Here is a 22,789-nt window from a genome sequence, read left to right on the forward strand (position 1 = left end):
GGCGGAGTCGCGGAGACACGCTGAGTGGTAGCGGCGCCCAGCCCCCGAGCAGGGTCGCTGGCGGAGTTGCGGAGACACGCCGAGTGGTAGCGGCGCCCAGCCCCCGAGCAGGGTCGCTGTCGGAGTCGCGGAGACACGCCAAGTGGTAGCGGTGCCCAGCCCCCGAGCAGGGTCGCTGGCGGAGTCGCGGAGACACGCCGAGCGGTAGCGGCGCCCAGCCCCCGAGCAGGGTCGCTGGCAGAGTCGCGGAGACACGCCGAGTGGTAGCGGTGCCCAGCCCCCGAGCAGGGTCACTGGCGGAGTCGCGGAGACACGCCGAGTGGTAGCGGCACCCAGGTAGTTTGTATTTTTACCATTTGGTCTTTACTGCGACGGGCAAAAAGTTACTGTTCGGGGCCCGCTCCTTGCTGAGTACGACTCAGGCTGCTTCTGGAAAGTCCACTCAAATTCTGCGCGATCTTCGTGGTTGCCGTTGCAAGCGCAATTGATCCTCTTTAAAAGGGGAAGGGCCCGGCCCACGGAGGGCTACCTGTTCCCTGGCCTTTTCGCTATTACCTTCTTGCTGTTGCCTCTTCGCCTTCTCGCCACTGAGTCACCAAAGTCTTCCTCCTCTGCATCTGGAGGCGCCGCCGACGTGCCGCCGCCCTTGGAGGTGTGGGCACCGAGCAACCTCCGGGAGGAGGACATCCAAGATCTGGTGGAGAGCGGGCTACCCGAGAAGGAAATCTCGGTGTGGAAATGCTGCTTCGGGGAGGAGTTCTCGACGGAGGACCGGACGGAGATGGTCGTCTTTCGGTCCTACGAGAAGGGCCATCTTCCACGGGTTCCTTTTCTTCTACGGCCTTGAGGTAATGCATCTCAAGCCGAACTCCATCGCGCAGATCATGATTTTTATCCATTTGTGCGAGGCGTTCCTGGGAATTGCCTCGTACTTCAATCTGTGGCGGGCTTTGTACCATCTGAGGGGTACCCGTCCGCCGCTCGCCGAGACGTGGTGGGCGGGACCGCCTTCTTGCTGCGCCAAGGCTGATCGTACCCAGCCCTAGAGTTGCACGGCAGCAACAAGGGGTGGCACATGGAGTGGTTCATGGTGTCGAACCCGGCCCCTTGTCTGCCCGCCCGCACTGGCCGCGCGCCGGAGCCTCGCACGTGCTGGGAAGAACAGCCGACCGAGGAGGAGATGGTCCAGGTGGATCTCCTTCTCAAAGAAATCATCGGCTTATCAGCCCAGGGACTGACGGGCGCCGCGGTGGCCCTGTCCTTCAGTAAATGGCTGGTGCAGCCAATTTGGGACAGGGTGCACCCCGGCTTTGAGTACTGGGGTTGTCAGGGCCCGACCCGGGGGCAGAACCGAAAGGTTCCCCGGGAAGAAGCCGCGAACCGGGTTGCTCGTATGATGCAAGGGCCGGTCCGCCACCGTGGGTGCCCGAAGACGCACTACTTGAAGCGGCCGACCAGAGCCGTAAGTCTTCTTGTCTCTTCCGTGTTGTTCTGCTTTTTGTTCCGAGTTGTTCTGTTTTAGCCTTGGAGTCGTTTCTACCCTGCTTCTTCGTATGCAGGGCACCCGTTGGGTTGTAACCAACTCGGAATACCTTTGTGAATGCAGGAAAAAGTTCTGGAGTTCTGGTCTCCCGCTCACCTGCCAGAGGGGGATGCAGGGAAGGACGCAGCCGCCCCGGCCGATATGAAGAAGCCGGAGGCAGCAGATCTGGAGGTGTCGTCTGACTCGTCCATTGGGGATGGGTCGAATGTTGAAGTTACAGGTGCCAAAGCCCCTCCGGCCGCGCCGAGGCGGAGGAGGCGTGCCGTCAGGAAGATCTCGGCCTCCAAGGCTGGCTTGAGGAGTGTCCTACCCAAGGGGGGCTCCGCCGCCACCTCGACGTTGGGGAGTGAGGACCTGGGGGCGGAGGACGCCCCCGAATTGTTAGGTGAAGGCGCCGGTGCTGATGCCGGGCGTGGTGAAGGGGACGCAGTGGCCGGACTGGCGCACCTTGGAGGGATCGGATCTCCTCCGCTCATGCGATTTTTGGCTGCACAGGAAGAGGAAGGCGGAGGAGTCCGCTGATGAGGCCCGCCGGGCCAAGACGGGTAGCTCCGATCCGTCAGTGGAGAGCCCGCCGCGGTCCCGCGCTCGCCAGGAGGCGACGTCAGGCGAGGTGGAGGCGGAGGACACCGGGCGATCCGAGGCCCGAAAGGCTGCGCCGATGGGGGTGGCAGAGGTGCATCCTGCGCCGCCGCCACCGCTTCTGCCGTAGGAGACCCCGAGCCTGGAGTTGTTCCCGGCTCGTCAGGGCCCTATTCTACCTGGGATCCTGGTGGGGGAGGGGCAGGAGGCCGAGGGCGACGAGTCGGCCAGGTTGGCGGAGGAGCTCTAGGCCTCCGCGCGCCGTGCGGCGGAATGGGCCGAGGTAAGCTGACATCCCTTGCCTGTGTAGTTGTTCATGTTGTACTGAATTTTCATCTGATTGCCCTGTCTTTATTAGGCACTGGCCGGCCTGAGCCAGCGGGCCGCCGAGACGGTGCGGGGGGCGCCGGCCGCGGACGGCCGACTCAAGCAGCTCGAGTCCCGGCTGGCCGAGTTGGAAGCGCAAAACCGCCTGCTGGAGAAGCAGCGGGCAGAGACAGAGAAGGTCCTCGCGGACGAGAAGCGGGGTAAGAGGCGTACCATGCTTTGTGCCGACTCGTTTGTGTTCAAGCTAATCGATACCCTCTCAGGGCTGGAGAAGGAGGTCCGCGCCCTGAAGTGCGACCTGGCAGCCTGTGAGAAGGCCAACACCGAGCTGCAGAAGGCTCGAGAGGCCGCGGAGGCCAGGGAGGATGCCACGGAAGGCAAGCTCCACCTGGAGCGCCAGGAGCGCTGTTGGCGCTCCTTAAGTATCCATTTTATCCCCTGTTTAACTTTGATAATGGCATGAATTTAATATCAAAATCACTAACCATCCTAACCTCGGCCCAATTATTGGTCGTTTTCACGTTTGCACATATATTTTGGAGGTACTTCGTTTTTGCAGGTTTTTGACCAATTTTGGAGCATGAAATGGCGAGGCCCACGATCACGCGATGACACGAAGAATGACGAAGGCCAAAGCCCGAACAAAGGATCGAAGGCCATGATGATTAGAGGCCCATTCATGCACATCCACCCTCCAATGAAGCCCAAAAGACAAAGCCCACAAGATAAGATTGAGATGCTTTGGGGCTAAGCAAAGCAAAGAGATATTTAAGGAAGGATTTTCCATCCTATCCTTCTTCTCCAAGAAATCTCGAAGATAACGACGTCTAAAGGGGTGCAATCGTGAAAGACATAAATTCTAGAAGATTCCAGGAGACTTGGGGAGAAAGTTGAGCACCAGCCGGCGAAGGAAAGACCCAGGCCGGCCGGCCTAGGCTCATTGGGCCGGCCGGCCCAGCCTGTTTTTAGGTCGGTTCGACCTCCCCTTTGACCGAGGGTTCCCTGAGGCTATTTAAAGACCCCTCCCCAAGGTTCACGCAGAGAGCAATTCGGGAGACGACGCCAAGGAGCAGAGAAGATAGAGGGACACCTCTCGGAGAGCCGAGGGTCGTGCTAGTTGTCTAGGGTTTTCCCTAGCCGACGTGGGAACCTTGCAAGGAAGACCACGTCGGAGTTCTGGAGCTAGGATCATCAAGATCAAGGTAGGGCCCCGGTTGTGATCTTGTGATGTACTATCATTCATGGTGAAGTTATTGGTGTTTCCGAATGTTTAGCGACCATGTTCTCCTCTTTCGATTTCGTTCTTTTCTTTGGGTTCGCTTCATCTTAGATCTATTATTGAGATAGATCACTTAGCATGATCTTGTAGTCATGGTGGCTAGAGGTTCATGGCGGAACTACCAAAGTGAGTTCGACTTGCTTCAGGGTATCCCGTTGAAAAGGGGGGCGTCGTGACAGGCCGTCTCCACAGAGTAGGTTGGGTATCGAGGGATCGGATTGGAGATTTTGGGTTTAAAGAGACTTTTCATTGAGATTCACATCTATCTTACTTCACTTTATCTACCTGGAACTACAACATATGCATGATCTAGGTGATCTGGATTGGTTATCTCTAACTTTCTCTTGCTACCTTCGGTGTTTGTCGTGTTTTTAGTAGATTAGATTCGTTTTCACCATCTCACATAAAGGAATCTCTATGCTAGTAGATTGTTTCTTGTCTCTTTGGTTCCGTGGATTGATAAACCTTGGGGGAATACTCTGAGGGAAAAGCTACACGAAACCGTGCGCTTGCGGTATATAAATCGGGGGCGCTAAGGAGCGTCAACAAGCTTTTCTGGCGCCGTTGCCGGGGAACCATCGATTTAAGATCCAATCTTACTTGCATTCGTAAATATTTCTTGATTTTTCTTTTTGACCTTTTTTTAGATCTCTTATTTTTTCTAAGCTAACTAAAAAAACGAATCTATTTCATGAAAATCAATCTAATCTAGAGTTTTCTTTATTTTGATTTATTTTTCTTTTATGTTTTAGATCTTGTATATTCATGTTTTAGATCTCGTATATATTTTTCTTTTTCACTAACCCCTAACAGGAGATGGACGGGAGCCTCTCCAACAAACCCGAAAATTTTGTGGATGATCCAGAAAAAATTTACAGGCAAAGGAGACGAGAAGCACGATCAAGGAAGCCAGAACTAGTAGATCCAGAAGTTGAAGCCGACGATTCATCGTCTTCACCTCAAGCAACTCCACCAACAAGTCCAAAGGAGGCGCCACTTCACCAAGGGATGGCGCTACCGGAGCCAGAGCGTACGATCGGAGAGCTATGCACTCCGGACGTTCAGGACTTGCCGATCCAAAATCTCGACAACATCGGAGTTCCGTTCGAGATCAAGACTTCAATCATAAGGATGGTGCAAAGCTCGCCCTTCACTGGAAAAGAAGACGCTAATCTACATCTTCAAGCGTTCCTCCAACTATGCCGCAACTTCGACATGCAAGGGATGACTCAAGATCAAATAAGAGCGAGGCTCTTTCCATTCTCTCTACTTGGGAGAGCGCTGCAATGGTTTCATTCTCTACCACCGCACACGGTGCAAAATTGGGAGTCCTTGATGAAAGAATTCATGACGGAGTTCTACTCGCCGGGTAAGACCCAGATTCTGCGCAACAAGATTGCAACATTCGCGCAAGCCCCGACAGAGACTATTGCCGAAGCCTATGAGCGCTTCAACGACTACATCCGCGCCGTACCTCATCACAAGTTCTCAAGGGAGGATGTGGTCCAGAAGTTCTATCAAGGCCTCACTACTGCATCAAGGGGGATCATTGACGCATCGGCCGGAGGCTCTATCATTGAACTCACGCCTACTCAAGTTTTCAAACTATTCAAGAAGGTGGCGGACAATGACGCATGGGCATCATCGGGGCGCCTGCAACCACTCCAAGCCGTGGGTGCCGCGAAGAGTGTATTACAAGTGGAACGCAAAGAAGTGCTAGAAGGGAAGATTGACTCGCTCATGAGAAGGTTGGAGAAGATGGAAGTGGAAAAGAGAGAAGCCCAAGCTATCGATTTGAAGGCGGCCGAAGCAAAGTCTACATGTGAAGAATGTGGAGAGTACGGCCATGTGCAAAAGAATTGCCCGGAGGAAGCCAAGATGCTCGATTACATGAAGAAGGGAGAATGGATTCCGCCGACCAACTTCCGCTACGGGCAAGGTAGACCCCAATTTAATGCAAACTCTTCCATTCAAAACTCGGTGCCTCTTCGTATACAATCGAAGGAGTTTATGGAGGAGCAAGGCAAGATAAACAAGGACACCGTCACCAAGTTCAAGGCTATGGACAAGATCTTGGAGAACATTGATGGCAAGGTGACGGAGGTCGGGAGCTCTAATCTTCAAGTACTCAACATGATGAAGATGCTAGAAACACAAGTAGCCCAGCTCGCCGGACGCCTATCTAGCAACGAAGGAAAATTGTCCGGGCAACCTCAAAGTCCGGAGACGGCTAAGGCAATTCAAACTCGCTCGGGAAAGGAGACCGAAGAACCCGAACATGCAGCGGGAGCAAGGAAGCCTAAGCCAAGAGTTGAAGTGGAGACCATCATCAAGGAGAAGGCACCTACTCCTATGCCAGAGATAGTCACCGAAGAGCCGGAGTTTGAGCTAGATGATATAGACACCAAGATTCTACCGCCAAGGCCACGATACCGCAAAGGTAAACACGAAGATGAGCAATTCAACAAATTTGTTGAGATGGTACGCAGGTTGAGCATCAATATGCCGCTCTTGGACGCTCTACAAGTTCCGACGTATTCTCTCTACTTCAAAGACATCATGGGAAACAAGCGCGAGATACCGCCAAGCACTGTCAAGCTAACTGAGGAATGCAGCGCGGCAATCGCTAATGAAGCTCCAGAAAAGAAGAGGGACCCCGGATGTCCTACCATCCCGTGTTCCATTGGATCTCTTATGTTCGAAAGAGCACTTTGTGATCTCGGTGCAAGTGTGAGCGTCATGCCAAAGAATGTGTTCGAGAAGCTATGCTTACCGGAGCTGGAACCCACCGCTATGTGCCTAGAGTTAGCGGACAATTCCGTTCGCTATCCTTTGGGAATCGCTGAAGACGTGCCCGTGAAGATTGGAGAACACTTAATCCCCGTTGACTTTGTGATTCTCGATATGGGAAAAGGGAGCAAGGCACCTCTCATACTTGGGAGGCCTTTCCTCAAGACCGCAAGGGCAAACATCGACGTTGGCAAGGGGGAGATAAAGTTCGACATCAATGGCACCACAAGCGAATTCAAGTTTCGTCCACGCCTCGAGGTATGCAACATGATCAATGTTAAATATGTTCCGCCTCACCGCCGTGTCACAGAGGAGAAGCCAAAGAAAGAAGAGGAGCCGAACAAGAAGGAAGCGAAGAAGGAGATAGAAGTCGTCGCGTCCATCGCGACAAAGAAGATCGTTGCACCCATCAAGAAGAAAGCTAAAAGCCCGCCTGTGAAGACCAAAAACACGACTAACGTAGAAGACAAACCCGCACCAAGGATTGTGCGGAAGTGGGTACCCAAGACTGCAGCGCCATCATTGAGCGTTGGTCCGAAGTGAAGAAGAAGAAAGTCTAGCTATAGACTATAAACGAAGCGCTTTGCGGGAGGCAACCCGTTCGTCGAGTCAAGAATAAAGCTGCCGGGAGTTCAACCCGTTCGTCGAGTCAAGAATAAAGTTGCCGGGAGTTCAACCCGTTCGTCGAGTCAAGAATAAGCTGCCGGGAGGACAACCCGTGAAAAGTTTAGGTAAGTGAGTCGAGAATTTTGCTATGCAAGGACATGATATACTTTTGAACAATTGGTCGTTCGGTCGAACAATTCAATTTGGATTTTATTCGCTCGGTCATTCCAATGTTATTTCTTATTTTAAACCAATGACATGAGCCATCCTAAGATTTATTTGCCTCTTCTTGAGAAAGCCACATCCAAAATTCCATACCTATTTTTGGCGACTGTCGTCTCCATGACGGCCGGACCAAGTTGAGTTAAAACACACGAGTAGAGCCGCGCTATGTTACTTAAATTCTTGATGCGTAGGTTCACACAAACATAGAGAGAATTTTCAGTTTCATTACCATAGGACTAGAATTTTCCTAACCTTAATTATTCTCTTTTTCAAAATTCTCTCTCTCACTTTGGCAAAAATTAGAACCTAAACCCAAGACCCACGGTTGAATTTGAGATTGTTCGCTATCGATTCATGAAAGTGAATGGTTCCGGTGCAACCAAAATTAATGTAGTCGGGAAATATTTTTCGACTTAAAAATGTAAAGATGTTTCAATTCCCCTCTAATTATTCATTTAAACTCATTGCATGCTTTGAGCCAATTCTGAAATTTCGAAGTTAGAGGAGGATTAAACATCTAAGCATCATTTGGAAAGGGTTTATGTGTTTGATTAACATCCATTGATCAAAGTGAGTTCACGGGAAAGAGTTGTGCTCTCTACCTACCACCACATGCAAATGATTCAAAGGAGGGGGCAGCCATGCATGGGAAGGACAAGTGATTTTCAGCAAAGATGGCACCATGTGATGAATGATTAAGCATGGGACAAGGTGAATGACACAAAGTGGAGAAATAATGTTGCAAGTGGACATCAAAGGCAAAGAAGGAGTGGTTCACATGATTTGGGCGGTGCAAAGCATACAAGATGTACTGGACAGAAGCAAATAATTGCACCAGGAATCCACCAGAGAAAATTGAAGTGGAGAAGAGGGAAAAACACCCTAGGCCGGCCGGCCCCAAGGCCCTAGGCCGGCCGGCCTGGCCCCTATTTATGCCCTCTGGTGCTCCCCTTTGGCAGGTATGCTCCTCACTCATTTCCTTGCTTATGTTCTTCAAGTTCTTTGCCCAGAAACATCAGTTAGAGCCCTGAAAAATTCGTCCACCAAAATCTACTCCAAAAATCTCAGAAAATTCACCACAATTCCAAGTTTGTTCCACTCTTCGATATATTGTTCTCCCGCTGGCAAGAAACCCCCGGTGTGTTTGTTTTTGAGTGTGTGCAGCAAGGAGTCACCATGAGTGGCCTCATGAAGTTCATCGCCAGGAGGAGAAGGACACGTTCATCAACATCCGACGCATCGGCAAGTTCTTCGCGGAGGCACTCGGTCTCCGAGTCTCCGCGGAGCATGGAGGAAGACAACCCCGCACCGAGGAGCGACATGTTGCTCCTTGGTGGGATGAGAGACCCGAGAAGCTCCTCCATGAGATTCACCGAAGGGATGCCACCTCCTCCACGGCGTTCGACAAGGTCATCCGTACCACCACCATACAAGCCCAAGAATTCAGAATATGGGTTTATTATCTTGTCGAAGGAAGAAGAAGAAAGGCTCAAGTTCATGAAGAGAAGACTACGAGCAAATTATGATTTTGATGATGAAGCATTGGTGAAGCTGGGATTTCATCATGACATCTATGAGCTATTGGAGAACATCGGTTGGAAGTTATTTTCCGATGGTGTCACGGTTGATATGCAAGAAGAAGTGGCTCTTGAGATGTTCATGACATTAGAAAAATCAACAGAAATGGTGGATGGTGAAGAAGTTTCATGTCTGAAATTTAGGATCAAGAATGAAGAGAAAGTAATCACCTTATTTATCATCTTTTGCTTTGGGGAGTGGGGACTCGATAGCGGATGCTGGGCCACTAACAAAAGTTAGCACCTACCACTAAAGAGCGAATCTTGATGTTGTTGCCGTCATGTCGATGTGGACGTTGTCGATGTTCCATGTCGAGGCTCCTCGATCATCTTGTTGCCGATTGTTGAAATTTTTCGAAGTGGATTATGGACTTCTCGAAGTCCAAGTTTGGTGTCTAACTTTTTCCACCTGCTTTCAAGGACACAAACAAGAAAACAAGGGTATATGCAATAATAAAAATTTAGGGTTAGCCCAAAAAAACTAGATAGATCGCCCTAGGGTTCGAGTTGCCGATCCCCGGCAACAGCGCCAGAAAAGCTTGTTGACGCTCCTTAGAGCGCCAATTTACGTACCGCAAGCGCACGGATCATGGTAGCTTTTCCCTTAGAGTACTCCCCCAAGGTTTATCAATCCGTGGATCGGAAGCGAACCGACTAGAGTTTACCATCTAATCTATCGAACCTAACCTAAACATGAAGCGAAGATTGCATATAAACTGAACACTTGATAGATATGAATGAAGCATAAGTGTTCATCACACCCACAACCGTAGATGAGATAACACAACCAAGGAGCTAGGGCCTATCGTCTCTAGGTACAGTTCTAGTAAAAAAGGTGATCAAAACATAGATTGCATCTCAACTAAAGGTACACGAAATCATCTCTCAGAAAGACGGCTCGCAAGCGGCCTACTTTCCCATGGTCGCCGGTGCGAGGTGCGTGTTAACGCCTAAGGTTTCCCAAAGCTTTACCCCAAATGCCCACCAAGTGCTCATCCTCTTGGTGGCCGCGCCACGACTCCCATGATACTCGCCATCGATCCTATTCCACATCATGTCGTCGCTAGGGCTTTTCCCTCCGCCATGCTGTCACCACACCGGGGTAATCAACCAACTAGCTAAAACACGCTACCTCAACGTATCCGCAAGATATAGACTAATCACCACGAATAGATCTAATCTTACTGTGAACATATGGATGCATCACATATGAGAAAGAAAGCATGCATTGAAGTAGACCAAAGTCGAGACAACTAGAATAAATAGTAGATTGATATCACCATCGTGTGTGTACATACCCCGACGAATGTTGGGGGTGACTCCCGAACTCCACCATGGCACAACCTCGCAGGGAGGCCATGGCGGCTAGGGGTGGCCTAAGCCATCTCCTAGGTACCTTCGAAGACTTGCGGCGGCCGTCGTCTCCCTCCGGCCTTGGCCCTAGGTTTTCGTCGAGTTCTGGGTGGATTCTCTCTCCGAATTGAATAAGGTGCGAGCTATTTATAAGCCGAGGAAGCCACCGGTCGAAGGGGAGGCCAAACCTACTCGAAAACGGGCTGGGCCGGCCGGCCCCATGGGCCTAGGCCGGCCGGCCTACCCCTTTTTGGGCTCGCCTCAGTCTCATCTTTCACGTGTAGACTCCTCGCATCTTCTAGAGTTTCTGTCCTTCACGATTGCACCCCTTTGGACGTTGTTATCTTGGAGATATCTTCGAGGGAAGGATAGGATAGGGAATCCTTTCTTAAATCTTCATTTGCTTTGCTTAATCCCGAAGTATCTTGATCTCATCTTCGTGGGCTCGGTCCTTTGGGCTCTCTTGGAGGATGGATGTGCGTGAATGGGCTTCGAATCAACATGAGCTTTGGTCCTCCTTTTGGGCTTTGGCCTTCGGCTTTCTCCGTGTCAGCGCTCGATCACGGGCCTCGTCATTTCATGCTCCAAAATAGGCCAAAAACCTGCAAAAACGAAGATCCTCCAAAATATATGTGCAAGTGTGAAAATGACCAATAATTAGGCCAGGGTTAGGACGGTTAGTGATTTTGATATTAAATTCATGCCATTATCAAGGATAAACAGGGGATAAAAGGGGTACTTAAGGAGCGCCAACATTCCCCCCATGGTTAAACCTTGCTCGTCCTCGAGTAAGTCCAGGAGCTTTGCTTATAAAGAAATCAGCGTTGCCCCTCAATGTCCTCTCTGCACTTAGTCATACATAACAAGACATATTGCTCTCTCAAGTATTTAGCATTTAAGTTCATGTTGTGACCGGCTACTTTTTCATTATGAAAGATATACTAGCAATTAAAGAACAAGCCACAATAATAGCTAAATGCAATGCTCTCAAACTTAAGCGAACTTCAAACCTTTACCTTGTTTCATCGTGAAGAGTTTTCAAAAGAATGCATATCAAATGTAAGTGAGGTTCTCTTGCAAAAGATCATGGAAATACTCATCTCATCAAGTCTCTCAAGCCTACATTAGATTGTCTTCAACCAATTCTACTCATATATAAAAGTGGAAGGCTTATGTGAAGCTTGGTAGGTAAAAACAATCATAGCAAAACATTATATCTGAAATATTGTCAAACTAAGAGAGAGATCTAATGGAATTACCGAGACTAGTCAAAAAGGCCATTGGAAAATAATGTTGGAGAGGGAGAAAGATGAAACACACACATTTAGATAGGTGGACATGTGCAAGTGGCAAATGGATGATCCCGAGACACAATGGAAGTTCTCGTTATCGGATTGCACATGGTTGGAAGATTTGAGTATGGAATAGTTCTTCAAAGTAACTTGGAAAATTAATGAAGCCAAAAAGAGCTAAGGAGCATTTTATTCTTCTCTTTTTTTCCTTTTTCTATCATTTTTCTATTTTTCTATTTTTCTCTTTCTTTTTTTTTCTTTTTTCTCCTTAGAACTTTTGATAACATAGAATACTTACCCAGTCATCCCCCCATGCTTGAACGAATGCTCGTCCTCGAGTATGAATAGTGGGAGAACCAACTAGCTAGGGTAAGTATCTCAAATTCACCTTCTTCTTCGTAGAACCTCTTGAATCTCCGGGGAGACTTTGTCTCCCAAAACTTTTCTTTATATGGTGCCCTTGATTCTTTTGATTCCGTCGAAATGATAATCCATACTCAAATTGGGTTGTAGTCAAGGAGGTAATCACAAAAAGATATTTTTGGTTTAGGGTGGATATCCAGCGAGTTTTGCAAAATTTCCGAAATAGAAACAAACAATGCATGGATAAATAGGCTAGCAAAAAGAAGGTTACACAAAAAAAACGGAATGACCAGCTTCTTAGTCTCGTACCAAAGAAATCAATCTTAATCCAACTCATCAAAATATAAGTTTGCAATCTAAAGGTTTCATCATGAAAGAATATGTATGTATAGGCTTTGGTGGGTAGAACTTTGCAAGAGATTCACAAATGTAGATAGCATAGGAATTAAGTTTTCAAATTAAACAACACAAGGTATAAGGTCATCGGTAGACTTTAATCAAAGAGCAACATAGAATATGTGGATTTAGAATTTAGTCATTTAACCTCCACAAATAAAAGAGCCGGTATTTAATCATTTTAATTCCATTTAATTGAGAGAAAATGGTCAAGTCATGTACAACATAGCGTAGGTAAAACAAAGCAGCAACTTTCATCACTTTTCCATAAGCAAGAGCATATAAGAATATCATTGTGGTGAGCTCAAGGTGATGGTGGTTATCATTCATTGAAAACAAAAAAAAATCTAGGTTGTACTCCTAGTAGCCATGTTATTATAGGGAGAGATATACAAAGGTTTCATCTATGGTTGAAGGCATATATGTACATGCATTTAGAAAAAGAGAGAGTTGAGGAAGAATTACCGTCCTTCTCGATGCTCGTAATGAAGTGTAGCGCGGCCTCCCCCATACTTAAGCATTGTGCTAAGCATGGAAGAAGAATCATGAGCATCTTGTGGCAACCGTGATTATCTTACTCCATGAGATCTTTCTTCCTTGTCCACGAAATCCTCCCCCATGCTTAGCATGATGCTAGGCGTGGAAGGAGAAGATGGACCTTCTTGCAATTCTTGAAGTTCTTCCCTCATGTGTATGAATATCATCTCCAATGTGTCTTCACTTTTGTTGCCTCAATTTTCTTCAACTTCTTCTTGTACTAAGTCATGGTCCCAATCCTTGCTTCTCATCGTCGTCGCCTCCTTCAATTCCTCGTTGTCCCATTGCTGCCTCATCTTCATGAATTTTTATTTTAATTTCCAGAACAGAACATATACTAAAACATTGCTCCATTGCGAAGTGCACGAATTTTTCTTTCCAACGAGTCCTTATTCGTCCAAAATTGATTCCGAACAAGAGAGTTATGTCCATTTTATCCCAGCGCTGCAATCTGTTCCGAATTTCAGAACGCGCAGCTTCCAAAGTTTTTGCCATGTCTCCTTGTACGGGTCTTCAAATTCATTGTTCTTGGATGCGTTGGAATGGGAATTTCATGGAGCTTCTGAATATCAACTTTTTCTTCCTTGTATGTCTCTGTCCATGCGCAAAAATTGATGAAAACAGCGGGCCTTGCCCTCGAACTTTGGAGATGTTGACGAATTTGATTTCTTCTTTGATCACAAATTCATGGGAACGCTTCTTCATGCCTGCAAAACATTTTAAACACACACTACCCCCGGGGTGACGGTCGGGAGTAGAAACAAATGCCAACAAACCTACCATTCCTAAGATCTCAATTTGTGGCAAAGTTAGCTTAGCGAAACTAGTGAGTGTACGTGTGTGCTAGTGTAAATGCAAATGAGAGGAAGGTATATAAACAAAGACAATGTTTACACCTAGTTCTAAACACCATGTTTACAACTAGGTTGCCAAACTTCTCCATAGCCAAAAAGACTTATTTAACCAAGGTCAAAACACCATGTCTATCCCAAGATCAATAGGCCTTAATAGCACAAGAAAAAGTGCATTGCAAAGCTTATAAACCAACCAAATGCAACCTCATAGCTTGGTAACTAAATGATGATGGTCTTCAATCATGTCTAAACACCATGTTTATACAAGATTGCAAAAAGGAAAATGCTCATGTGAAGCATTAACATGGATATGAAAGCTTTCATCAATAAAGTTGAGACCAAGCTAGCAAAATGAGTGCATGAACAATGGAATGGATGCAAAGTGCAAACGCAAAGTTAGCAAAAACAAGCATTAGCAAGGTTGAACGGACCTTTCGATGTTGTTCCGCAACTAGCTTATTCAAAAATAATTGCTAAGAGTGACAAAAAGCCTTCGCGACACTTCATAAGAAGTGAGGCTTTTGTCAATGAAAAGGTTATTTATCGAAAAGGACCAAGCAACCGAGCTAACAAGGTTTTAGAAGTAGGTTTATGGGTTTCCTATATTTTTTGGCTTAAAACTAAAATTTTGAAGGGAGAGTGTTGGGTATAGAAATTCTATCTAAGGTGGTTTTTTTTAAAAAAAAAACTAGAGAGAAACAAAAGTTAGATTTTTTTTTGAACGAAAAACATAACCTATCGCTTTAGGATTGTTCTATGAGTGGTTTTCCTAAGGGTTTCAGGATCTCAAAAGCGAGGTTAGTCAATGTTTTAGAAAAAGTTTTTTTTTAATGCAACATGCAATGCAATGGAAGGGTGAGACGAACAACATGGTATGCAATGCAACACGGGGTGGGTGAACAAAATGACATGATGAGGTGGTCTAAAACAAAACAAAAAGTTAGCCTAAGTTAACTAGCCACAAGTTTAGAATCAAAGGGTGGTGCAATGCTTCATAAGTCTCTCTAAAAAGACACAAAGAAAAAGACTCAAAACACTAATAGGCACACTAAAAGGTCTACAAGTTTCCCAAGATTAAATAACAAAGTGCTCCCTCAATAACATTTAGAATGAACAACATGAAGTTGTGGTTTTTGTTAGAGCAATGGTACAATGTTACTTGATATTCCGATTAAAGAGTGCAATGTAGACGGTCAATTAATATATATATAAATAAAATGAACGGGTTGCCTTCCGCAAAGTGCTTCATTTAAAGTCATAGAGCTTGACTTTCTCACATACCTTCTCATTGATGTGAAGCCATGGTCCTTCGTGCGAGAATCCGAAGTTTCCATGCAGCTTGATGTCGCCTCTTGTAATCCCTCGTGGTTTGCTTGCAACATCTTCATTTGTCGAAAGTCGACCGCTTGTGTCTTCATTTGCCAATGTCATTGGGGTTCTTCCTCTACTCCAAGCCTCTAAATTTTATCACGTACGCTTGATGAAAGCATCGCCCAAGCTCCCCTTCATTGTTGTCATCGTCATCTTCTCTATCTTGTTCTCATCGCGTTGCTCCTGCCGCTTCTTCGTGTATTTTCCCCCTGCGTCCAGAATAGAACATATACCAAAATATAGCTCTATTGAAAAGTTTATGAAATTACCTTTCCAACAAGTGGTCATTCGCTTTAAACGGAGTCCAAATGAGAGAGTTATGACCGTTTTACTTTTGGCGCTGCGTGCTGTCTATAAATTTTCAGAGTGCACAACCTTCAATATTTTGGCCATACCCGCTTGTAGGAATCTCTGATTGACTTGGTTCTTGATTCGTTGGAACGGGAACTTTGTGGAGCTTTTGAATATCCAAAAATATGCTGCTCTTTGCTTCTGAGGTCGGGCTGGACATTGATGAGAACAATATCTTCATGTGAATTCGCCCGAAGATGTCAATAATCTCGATCATGTGGTCTTTGGAGCGTAGTGTCGTGCGTCCTTGGCTTCAAGGTCATCACCATTGATTCATCAGCGAGTATCTTGGCTCCAATGGTCTGTCTCCATGGTTCTTGCTTTGCCTAAGGTGTCGGGATCGAAGATGCTCCTGTGCTTCATGTTGATGATCCGAACGGTTTCCTTTGTTGATAGCATCACTCGATTAGAAGTATATCGAGCATCCCACTGGAGAAGATAGGTGGTGTCATGGTTCTTCTAATCTTATTGTCTCCAGCTTTAGTCAACTTCAAATCATCATCTTTTGTGTACACAGCCTTCCAATCATCCTTTGACATCATCATCACCTTCTTCGTCGGTTGCTACTGCCTCTGTCCTCATTGAATTCCCCTTCATCCGGTGCAGAACATGTACCAAACTTCTCCTCCATTGCAAGGTGAATCAAATTATCTTTCCAACAAGTGGTTATTCATCCCAATTAGACTCCGGATGAAGAAGTTATGCTCGTTTTATTACGGCGCTGCAATCTGTCCAGAAGGATTTCAGAACGCGCAGCGTTGAAAGATTTTACCATAACTCTTCACACCGATCTCCAAAGTTGATGGTTTTTGATCCGTTGGAAAGAAGACTTGATGGAGATTCAAAATAATCTATTATTTTATCATGTTACTTCTCTGATCTTGGACGAAAAACTCATCACAACAGTAACACTTCATAGATGATGATGATCGCACGATTTTCTTCGCGGGCATGCTTCATACCTATTGCTTGAACAAACAATTCTTCCAAAACATCAGTCTTTAAAATCAATTGACACGGCGGCATACCTTATTTATCATCTTTTGTTTTGGGGAGTGGGGACTCGATAGCGGATGCTGGGCCACTAACAAAAGTTAGCACCTACCACTAAAGAGCGAATCTTGATGTTGTTGCCGTCATGTCGATGTGGACGTTGTCGATGTTCCATGTCGAGGCTCCTCGATCATCTTGTTGCCGATTGTTGAAATTTGTCGAAGTGGATTATGGACTTCTCGAAGTCCAAGTTTGGTGTCTAACTTTTTCCACCTGCTTTCAAGGACACAAACAAGAAAACAAGGGTATATGCAATAATAAAAATTTAGGGTTAGCCCAAAAAAACTAGATAGATCGCCCTAGGGTTCGAGTTGCCGATCCCCGGCAAAAGCGCCAGAAAAGCTTGTTGATGCTCCTTAGAGCGCCAATTTACGTACTGCAAGCGCACGGATCGTGGTAGCTTTTCCCTTAGAGTACTCCCCCAAGGTTTATCAATCCGTGGATCGGAAGCGAACCGACTAGAGTTTACCATCTAATCTATCGAACCTAACCTAAACATGAAGCGAAGATTGCATATAAACTGAACACTTGATAGATATGAATGAAGCATAAGTGTTCATCACACCCACAACCGTAGATGAGATAACACAACCAAGGAGCTAGGGCCTATCGTCTCTAGGTACAGTTCTAGTAAAAAAGGTGATCAAAACATAGATTGCATCTCAACTAAAGGTACACGAAATCATCTCTCGGAAAGACGGCTCGCAAGCAGCCTACTTTCCCATGGTCGCCGGTGCGAGGTGCGTGTTAATGCCTAAGGTTTCCCAAAGCTTTACCCCAAACGCCCACCAAGTGCTCATCCTCTTGGTGGCCGCGCCACGACTCCCATGATACTCGCCATCGATCCTATTCCACATCATGTCGTCGCTAGGGCTTTTCCCTCCGCCATGCTGTCACCACACCGGGGTAATCAACCAACTAGCTAAAACACGCTACCTCAACGTATCCGCAAGATATAGACTAATCACCACGAATAGATCTAATCTTACTGTGAACATATGGATGCATCACATATGAGAAAGAAAGCATGCATTGAAGTAGACCAAAGTCGAGACAACTAGAATAAATAGTAGATTGATATCACCATCGTGTGTGTACATACCCCGACGAATGTTGGGGGTGACTCCCGAACTCCACCATGGCACAACCTCGCAGGGAGGCCATGGCGGCTAGGGGTGGCCTAAGCCATCTCCTAGGTACCTTCGAAGACTTGCAGCGGCCGTCGTCTCCCTCCGGCCTTGGCCCTAGGTTTTCATCGAGTTCTGGGTGGATTCTCTCTCCGAATTGAATAAGGTGCGAGCTATTTATAAGCCGAGGAAGCCACCGGTCGAAGGGGAGGCCAAACCTACTCGAAAACGGGCTGGGCCGGCCGGCCTACCCCTTTTTGGGCTCGCCTCGGTCTCATCTTTCACGTGTAGACTCCTCGCATCTTCTAGAGTTTCTGTCCTTCACGATTGCACCCCTTTGGACGTTGTTATCTTGGAGATATCTTCGAGGGAAGGATAGGATAGGGAATCCTTTCTTAAATCTTCATTTGCTTTGCTTAATCCCGAAGTATCTTGATCTCATCTTCGTGGGCTCGGTCCTTTGGGCTCTCTTGGAGGATGGATGTGCGTGAATGGGCTTCGAATCAACATGAGCTTTGGTCCTCCTTTTGGGCTTTGGCCTTCGGCTTTCTCCGTGTCAGCGCTCGATCACGGGCCTCGTCATTTCATGCTCCAAAATAGGCCAAAAACCTGCAAAAACGAAGATCCTCCAAAATATATGTGCAAGTGTGAAAATGACCAATAATTAGGCCAGGGTTAGGATGGTTAGTGATTTTGATATTAAATTCATGCCATTATCAAGGATAAACAGGGGATAAAAGGGGTACTTAAGGAGCGCCAACACGAGTGATCCAAAAAATTTATGTCCCGAGAAGAGATATTGGGATTGATCATTTGAGGCAAGGCCATTATATCGAAGGAGATGAAAAGAAGGGATTTACTATTTCTGAGATGGATATTTCCCTCCCCGATCAAAGGCTGAAATTATTTGCAAGAGGGAGGACTGATTGGCGAGTTGAAAATATTGGAAAAAAGGTGAAGAAATCAAAAAGAGGAAGGTTAATTGAAGGGACATTGGCATCGGCACATCAAGAAGACTTGGAAGTAAATCTTCCACCGCCGTGTTCTGCTTATTGGAGAAATGAATTTCAAGGTGCATCAAGTGGACAGGGATACCGGCAAAGATGGACGAGTCAATGGGAAGGAAGCCAAGAACAAGCATGGCGGCACGCTGCGGCGGCACCCCCACCATTTAGCAACTACGGATGCCCACCCTCATCATATCAAGGAGAGATGCCCGACCCGTCATTTGGAGCACAATTTTTTGACCTCCCTCAACCAGAACAAGGAATGAGAATTATGGGTGCTTATGCGAGAAGAAATATGGAAGATATAGATGCCATTCGGAGGCATACAACCCAACTAGAAGATGGAACTGCAGGAATTGCATATCAAATGAGACTTCTAGGTCTGGCGCCACCGGAACAATTTAATGGAGGAACATTTCAGCAGTATTATGATCAAGGATACAACGCAAGAGCCAATCAAGGAGATTGATCGACGGCATGACCATGAACAAAATGCTCGCACGTGTGGTTTGGATTTTCTATTTCTTTTCATTCATTTTCAGCATGTGTGCTAGCTTGTGTGTGCGTAGCAATTTTTTGTTTTATTTATTTCAGCATGTGTGCAATTTGTTTTCTTTTGTCTTCATCACCATGATAAATAAATGCATCACCCACGCTTTAATGTTATGGTTAGTAATGATGATAGAAAGTTTGTGCCATGTTAAAATATGATGATTGTTGCCGCTTTGTCTACTTTCTTGTGCTCATGCCCCAGCTGTCTTTCACTACTCGCCGGAGCGCAGGGTAAGTGGATTTTGCGCGCACAATCCCTTGTCGTTTTGAGTCGCGATTTGTCTTGATGATGTGCGATTTTTGGCTGCACAGGAAGAGGAAGGCGGAGGAGTCCGCTGATGAGGCCCGCCGGGCCAAGACGGGTAGCTCCGATCCGTCAGTGGAGAGCCCGCCGCGGTCCCGCGCTCGCCGGGAGGCGACGTCAGGCAAGGTGGAGGCGGAGGACACCGGGCGATCCGAGGCCCGAAAGTCTGCGCCGATGGGGGTGGCAGAGGTGCATCCTGCGCCGCCGCCACCACTTCTGCCGTAGGAGACCCCGAGCCTGGAGTTGTTCCCGGCTCGTCAGGGCCCTATTCTACCTGGGATCCTGGTGGCGGAGGGGCAGGAGGCCGAGGGCGACGAGTCGACCAGGTTGGCGGAGGAGCTCCAGGCCTCCGCGCGCCGTGCGGCGGAATTGGCCGAGGTAAGCTGACATCCCTTGCCTGTGTAGTTGTTCATGTTGTACTGAATTTTCATCTGATTGCCTTGTCTTTATTAGGCACTGGCCGGCCTGAGCCAGCGGGCCGCCGAGACGGTGCGGGGGGCGCCGGCCGCGAACGGCCGACTCAAGCAGCTCGAGTCCCGGCTGGCCGAGTTGGAAGCGCAAAACCGCCTGCTGGAGAAGCAGCGGGCAGAGACAGAGAAGGTCCTCGCGGACGAGAAGCGGGGTAAGAGGCGTACCATGCTTTGTGCCGACTAGTTTGTGTTCAAGCTAATCGATACCCTCTCAGGGCTGGAGAAGGAGGTCCGCGCCCTGAAGCGCGACCTGGCAGCCTGTGAGAAGGCCAACACCGAGCTGCAGAAGGCTCGAGACGCCGCGGAGGCCAGGGAGGATGCCACGGAAGGCAAGCTCCGCCTGGAGCGCCAGGAGCGCTGTTGGCGCTCCTTATGTATCCATTTTATCCCCTGTTTAACTTTGATAATGGCATGAATTTAATATCAAAATCACTAACCATCCTAACCTCGGCCCAATTATTGGTCGTTTTCACGTTTGCACATATATTTTGGAGGTACTTCGTTTTTGCAGGTTTTTGACCAATTTTGGAGCATGAAATGGCGAGGCCCACGATCACGCGATGACACGAAGAATGACGAAGGCCAAAGCCCGAACAAAGGATCGAAGGCCATGATGATTAGAGGCCCATTCATGCACATCCACCCTCCAATGAAGCCCAAAAGACAAAGCCCACAAGATAAGATTGAGATGCTTCGGGGCTAAGCAAAGCAAAGAGATATTTAAGGAAGGATTTTCCATCCTATCCTTCTTCTCCAAGAAATCTCGAAGATAACGACGTCTAAAGGGGTGCAATCGTGAAAGACATAAATTCTAGAAGATTCCAGGAGACTTGGGGAGAAAGTTGAGCACCAGCCGGCGAAGGAAAGACCCAGGCCGGCCGGCCTAGGCTCATTGGGCCGGCCGGCCCAGCCTGTTTTTAGGTCGGTTCGACCTCCCCTTTGACCGAGGGTTCCCTGAGGCTATTTAAAGACCCCTCCCCAAGGTTCACGCAGAGAGCAATTCGGGAGACGACGCCAAGGAGCAGAGAAGATAGAGGGACACCTCTCGGAGAGCCGAGGGTCGTGCTAGTTGTCTAGGGTTTTCCCTAGCCGACGTGGGAACCTTGCAAGGAAGACCACGTTGGAGTTCTGGAGCTAGGATCATCAAGATCAAGGTAGGGCCCCGGTTGTGATCTTGTGATGTACTATCATTCATGGTGAAGTTATTTGTGTTTCCGAATGTTTAGCGACCATGTTCTCCTCTTTCGATTTCGTTCTTTTCTTTGGGTTCGCTTCATCTTAGATCTATTATCGAGATAGATCACTTAGCATGATCTTGTAGTCATGGTGGCTAGAGGTTCATGGCGGAACTACCAAAGTGAGTTCGACTTGCTTCAGGGTATCCCGTTGAAAAGGGGGGCGTCGTGACAGGCCGTCTCCACAGAGTAGGTTGGGTATCGAGGGATCGGATTGGAGATTTTGGGTTTAAAGAGGCTTTTCATTGAGATTCACATCTATCTTACTTCACTTTATCTAGCTGGAACTACAACATATGCATGATCTAGGTGATCTAGATTGGTTATCTCTAACTTTCTCTTGCTACCTTCGGTGTTTGTCGTGTTTTTAGTAGATTAGATTCGTTTTCACCATCTCACATAAAGGAATCTCTATGCTAGTAGATTGTTTCTTGTCTCTTTGGTTCCGTGGATTGATAAACCTTGGGGGAATACTCTGAGGGAAAAGCTACACGAAACCGTGCGCTTGCGGTATATAAATCGGGGGCGTTAAGGAGCGTCAACAAGCGCGAATGTATGATTCTGGAATCACCCTATTTCTTTTCGGATCCAACTCGCGGGGAGTTAATTGGAACCGTGCTGACAGGTCTGGAGGCTCGGCTTGCGGCGGCGGTCGCGGCCCTGGGGCAGCTTACCGGCAAGGTGAGCGCCGTCCTTGCTGCCTTTGAGCCGGAGGGCACGGCCGCGGTGGAGGAGCTGGATTCACAGCTGGAGGCGGCGCGCGGGTGGCTCGGTGTCTTCGCCAGGGGGGCCACCGAGGACATGGCCTAGTACACCCTAGGACTCATGAAGTCCCACTTCCCAGAGGCCAACTTGGAGCCGGTGGGTGACGGGATGGCGCCGTAGACCTCGGACCTCCCCTGGGCCGACTACCTCGTCGACGCCCAGCCAATCGCGGAGCGTGTGGCGGCCGACCTGAACCTGTAATTGTAGGAACTGAAGAAAAATGGTCAGCGGGTGGCCAAAAGAAACAATATTTATTTTGTATGTAAATAAATTTGCATGTGTTTGTGTTGGGTTCCGTAATCCGAGTTGCTGTTGAGTTGGCCGAGTAGTTAGGAACAGACGACCCTGCGATGTGGCTTTACTTGCTGGGCTGAGAGCTGATCATCAAGCGCGTGGGCGGTAGAAGGTGACGCAGGGTGGCTCCATGACTAACAGGGTTGTGCCCGCAACGACTGGTTATGTTGGGGGTGCCTGCGCTGGGCAGACTTGGACGAGTCGGACTGGCCGAACCCAGCCCCCAAGTGTAAGAGACGAGTCGGGCTGACCGACACACAGCCCCCGAGCATACTGGACGGGTCAGGGGGGAATAAATATGAATAAATAAAGACTTTGGACTTTATTAATAACTAATGAGTAGGGTACATATCTCTTTCTTTTTTTACAGATAAAAGCGATGGAGGTGTTCGATGTTCCTTGGATTGCCCACGTCTGTTCCGTCTTCACGCTGCAGTCTATAGGTTCCTGGGACGACTACAATGCTCACGATGAAGGGCCCTTCCCATGGGGATGTTAGCTTGCCTCTGGGGGTCTGGACCCGTTGGAGTACCAGG

General features: G+C 47.8%; 1 protein-coding gene across 1 annotated transcript; it reads left to right on the top strand.

The window, feature by feature from the left end:
* The first annotated feature begins 1,075 nt into the window (after positions 1 to 1,075).
* On the top strand, positions 1,076 to 22,004 carry LOC120713505 (coiled-coil domain-containing protein 177-like). Its single transcript, XM_039999454.1, has 10 exons — positions 1,076 to 1,462; positions 1,607 to 1,923; positions 2,039 to 2,219; positions 2,484 to 2,859; positions 19,388 to 19,416; positions 19,502 to 19,678; positions 19,784 to 19,867; positions 19,943 to 20,111; positions 20,175 to 20,318; positions 21,820 to 22,004. Exons 1-10 carry the CDS (start codon positions 1,076 to 1,078, stop codon positions 22,002 to 22,004), a joined length of 2,049 nt encoding a protein of 682 aa, XP_039855388.1.
* The last annotated feature ends 785 nt before the right edge of the window (positions 22,005 to 22,789 follow it).

The sequence above is a fragment of the Panicum virgatum genome, chromosome 6K (assembly GCF_016808335.1).
Source record: "Panicum virgatum strain AP13 chromosome 6K, P.virgatum_v5, whole genome shotgun sequence".
NCBI lineage: Eukaryota > Viridiplantae > Streptophyta > Magnoliopsida > Poales > Poaceae > Panicum > Panicum virgatum.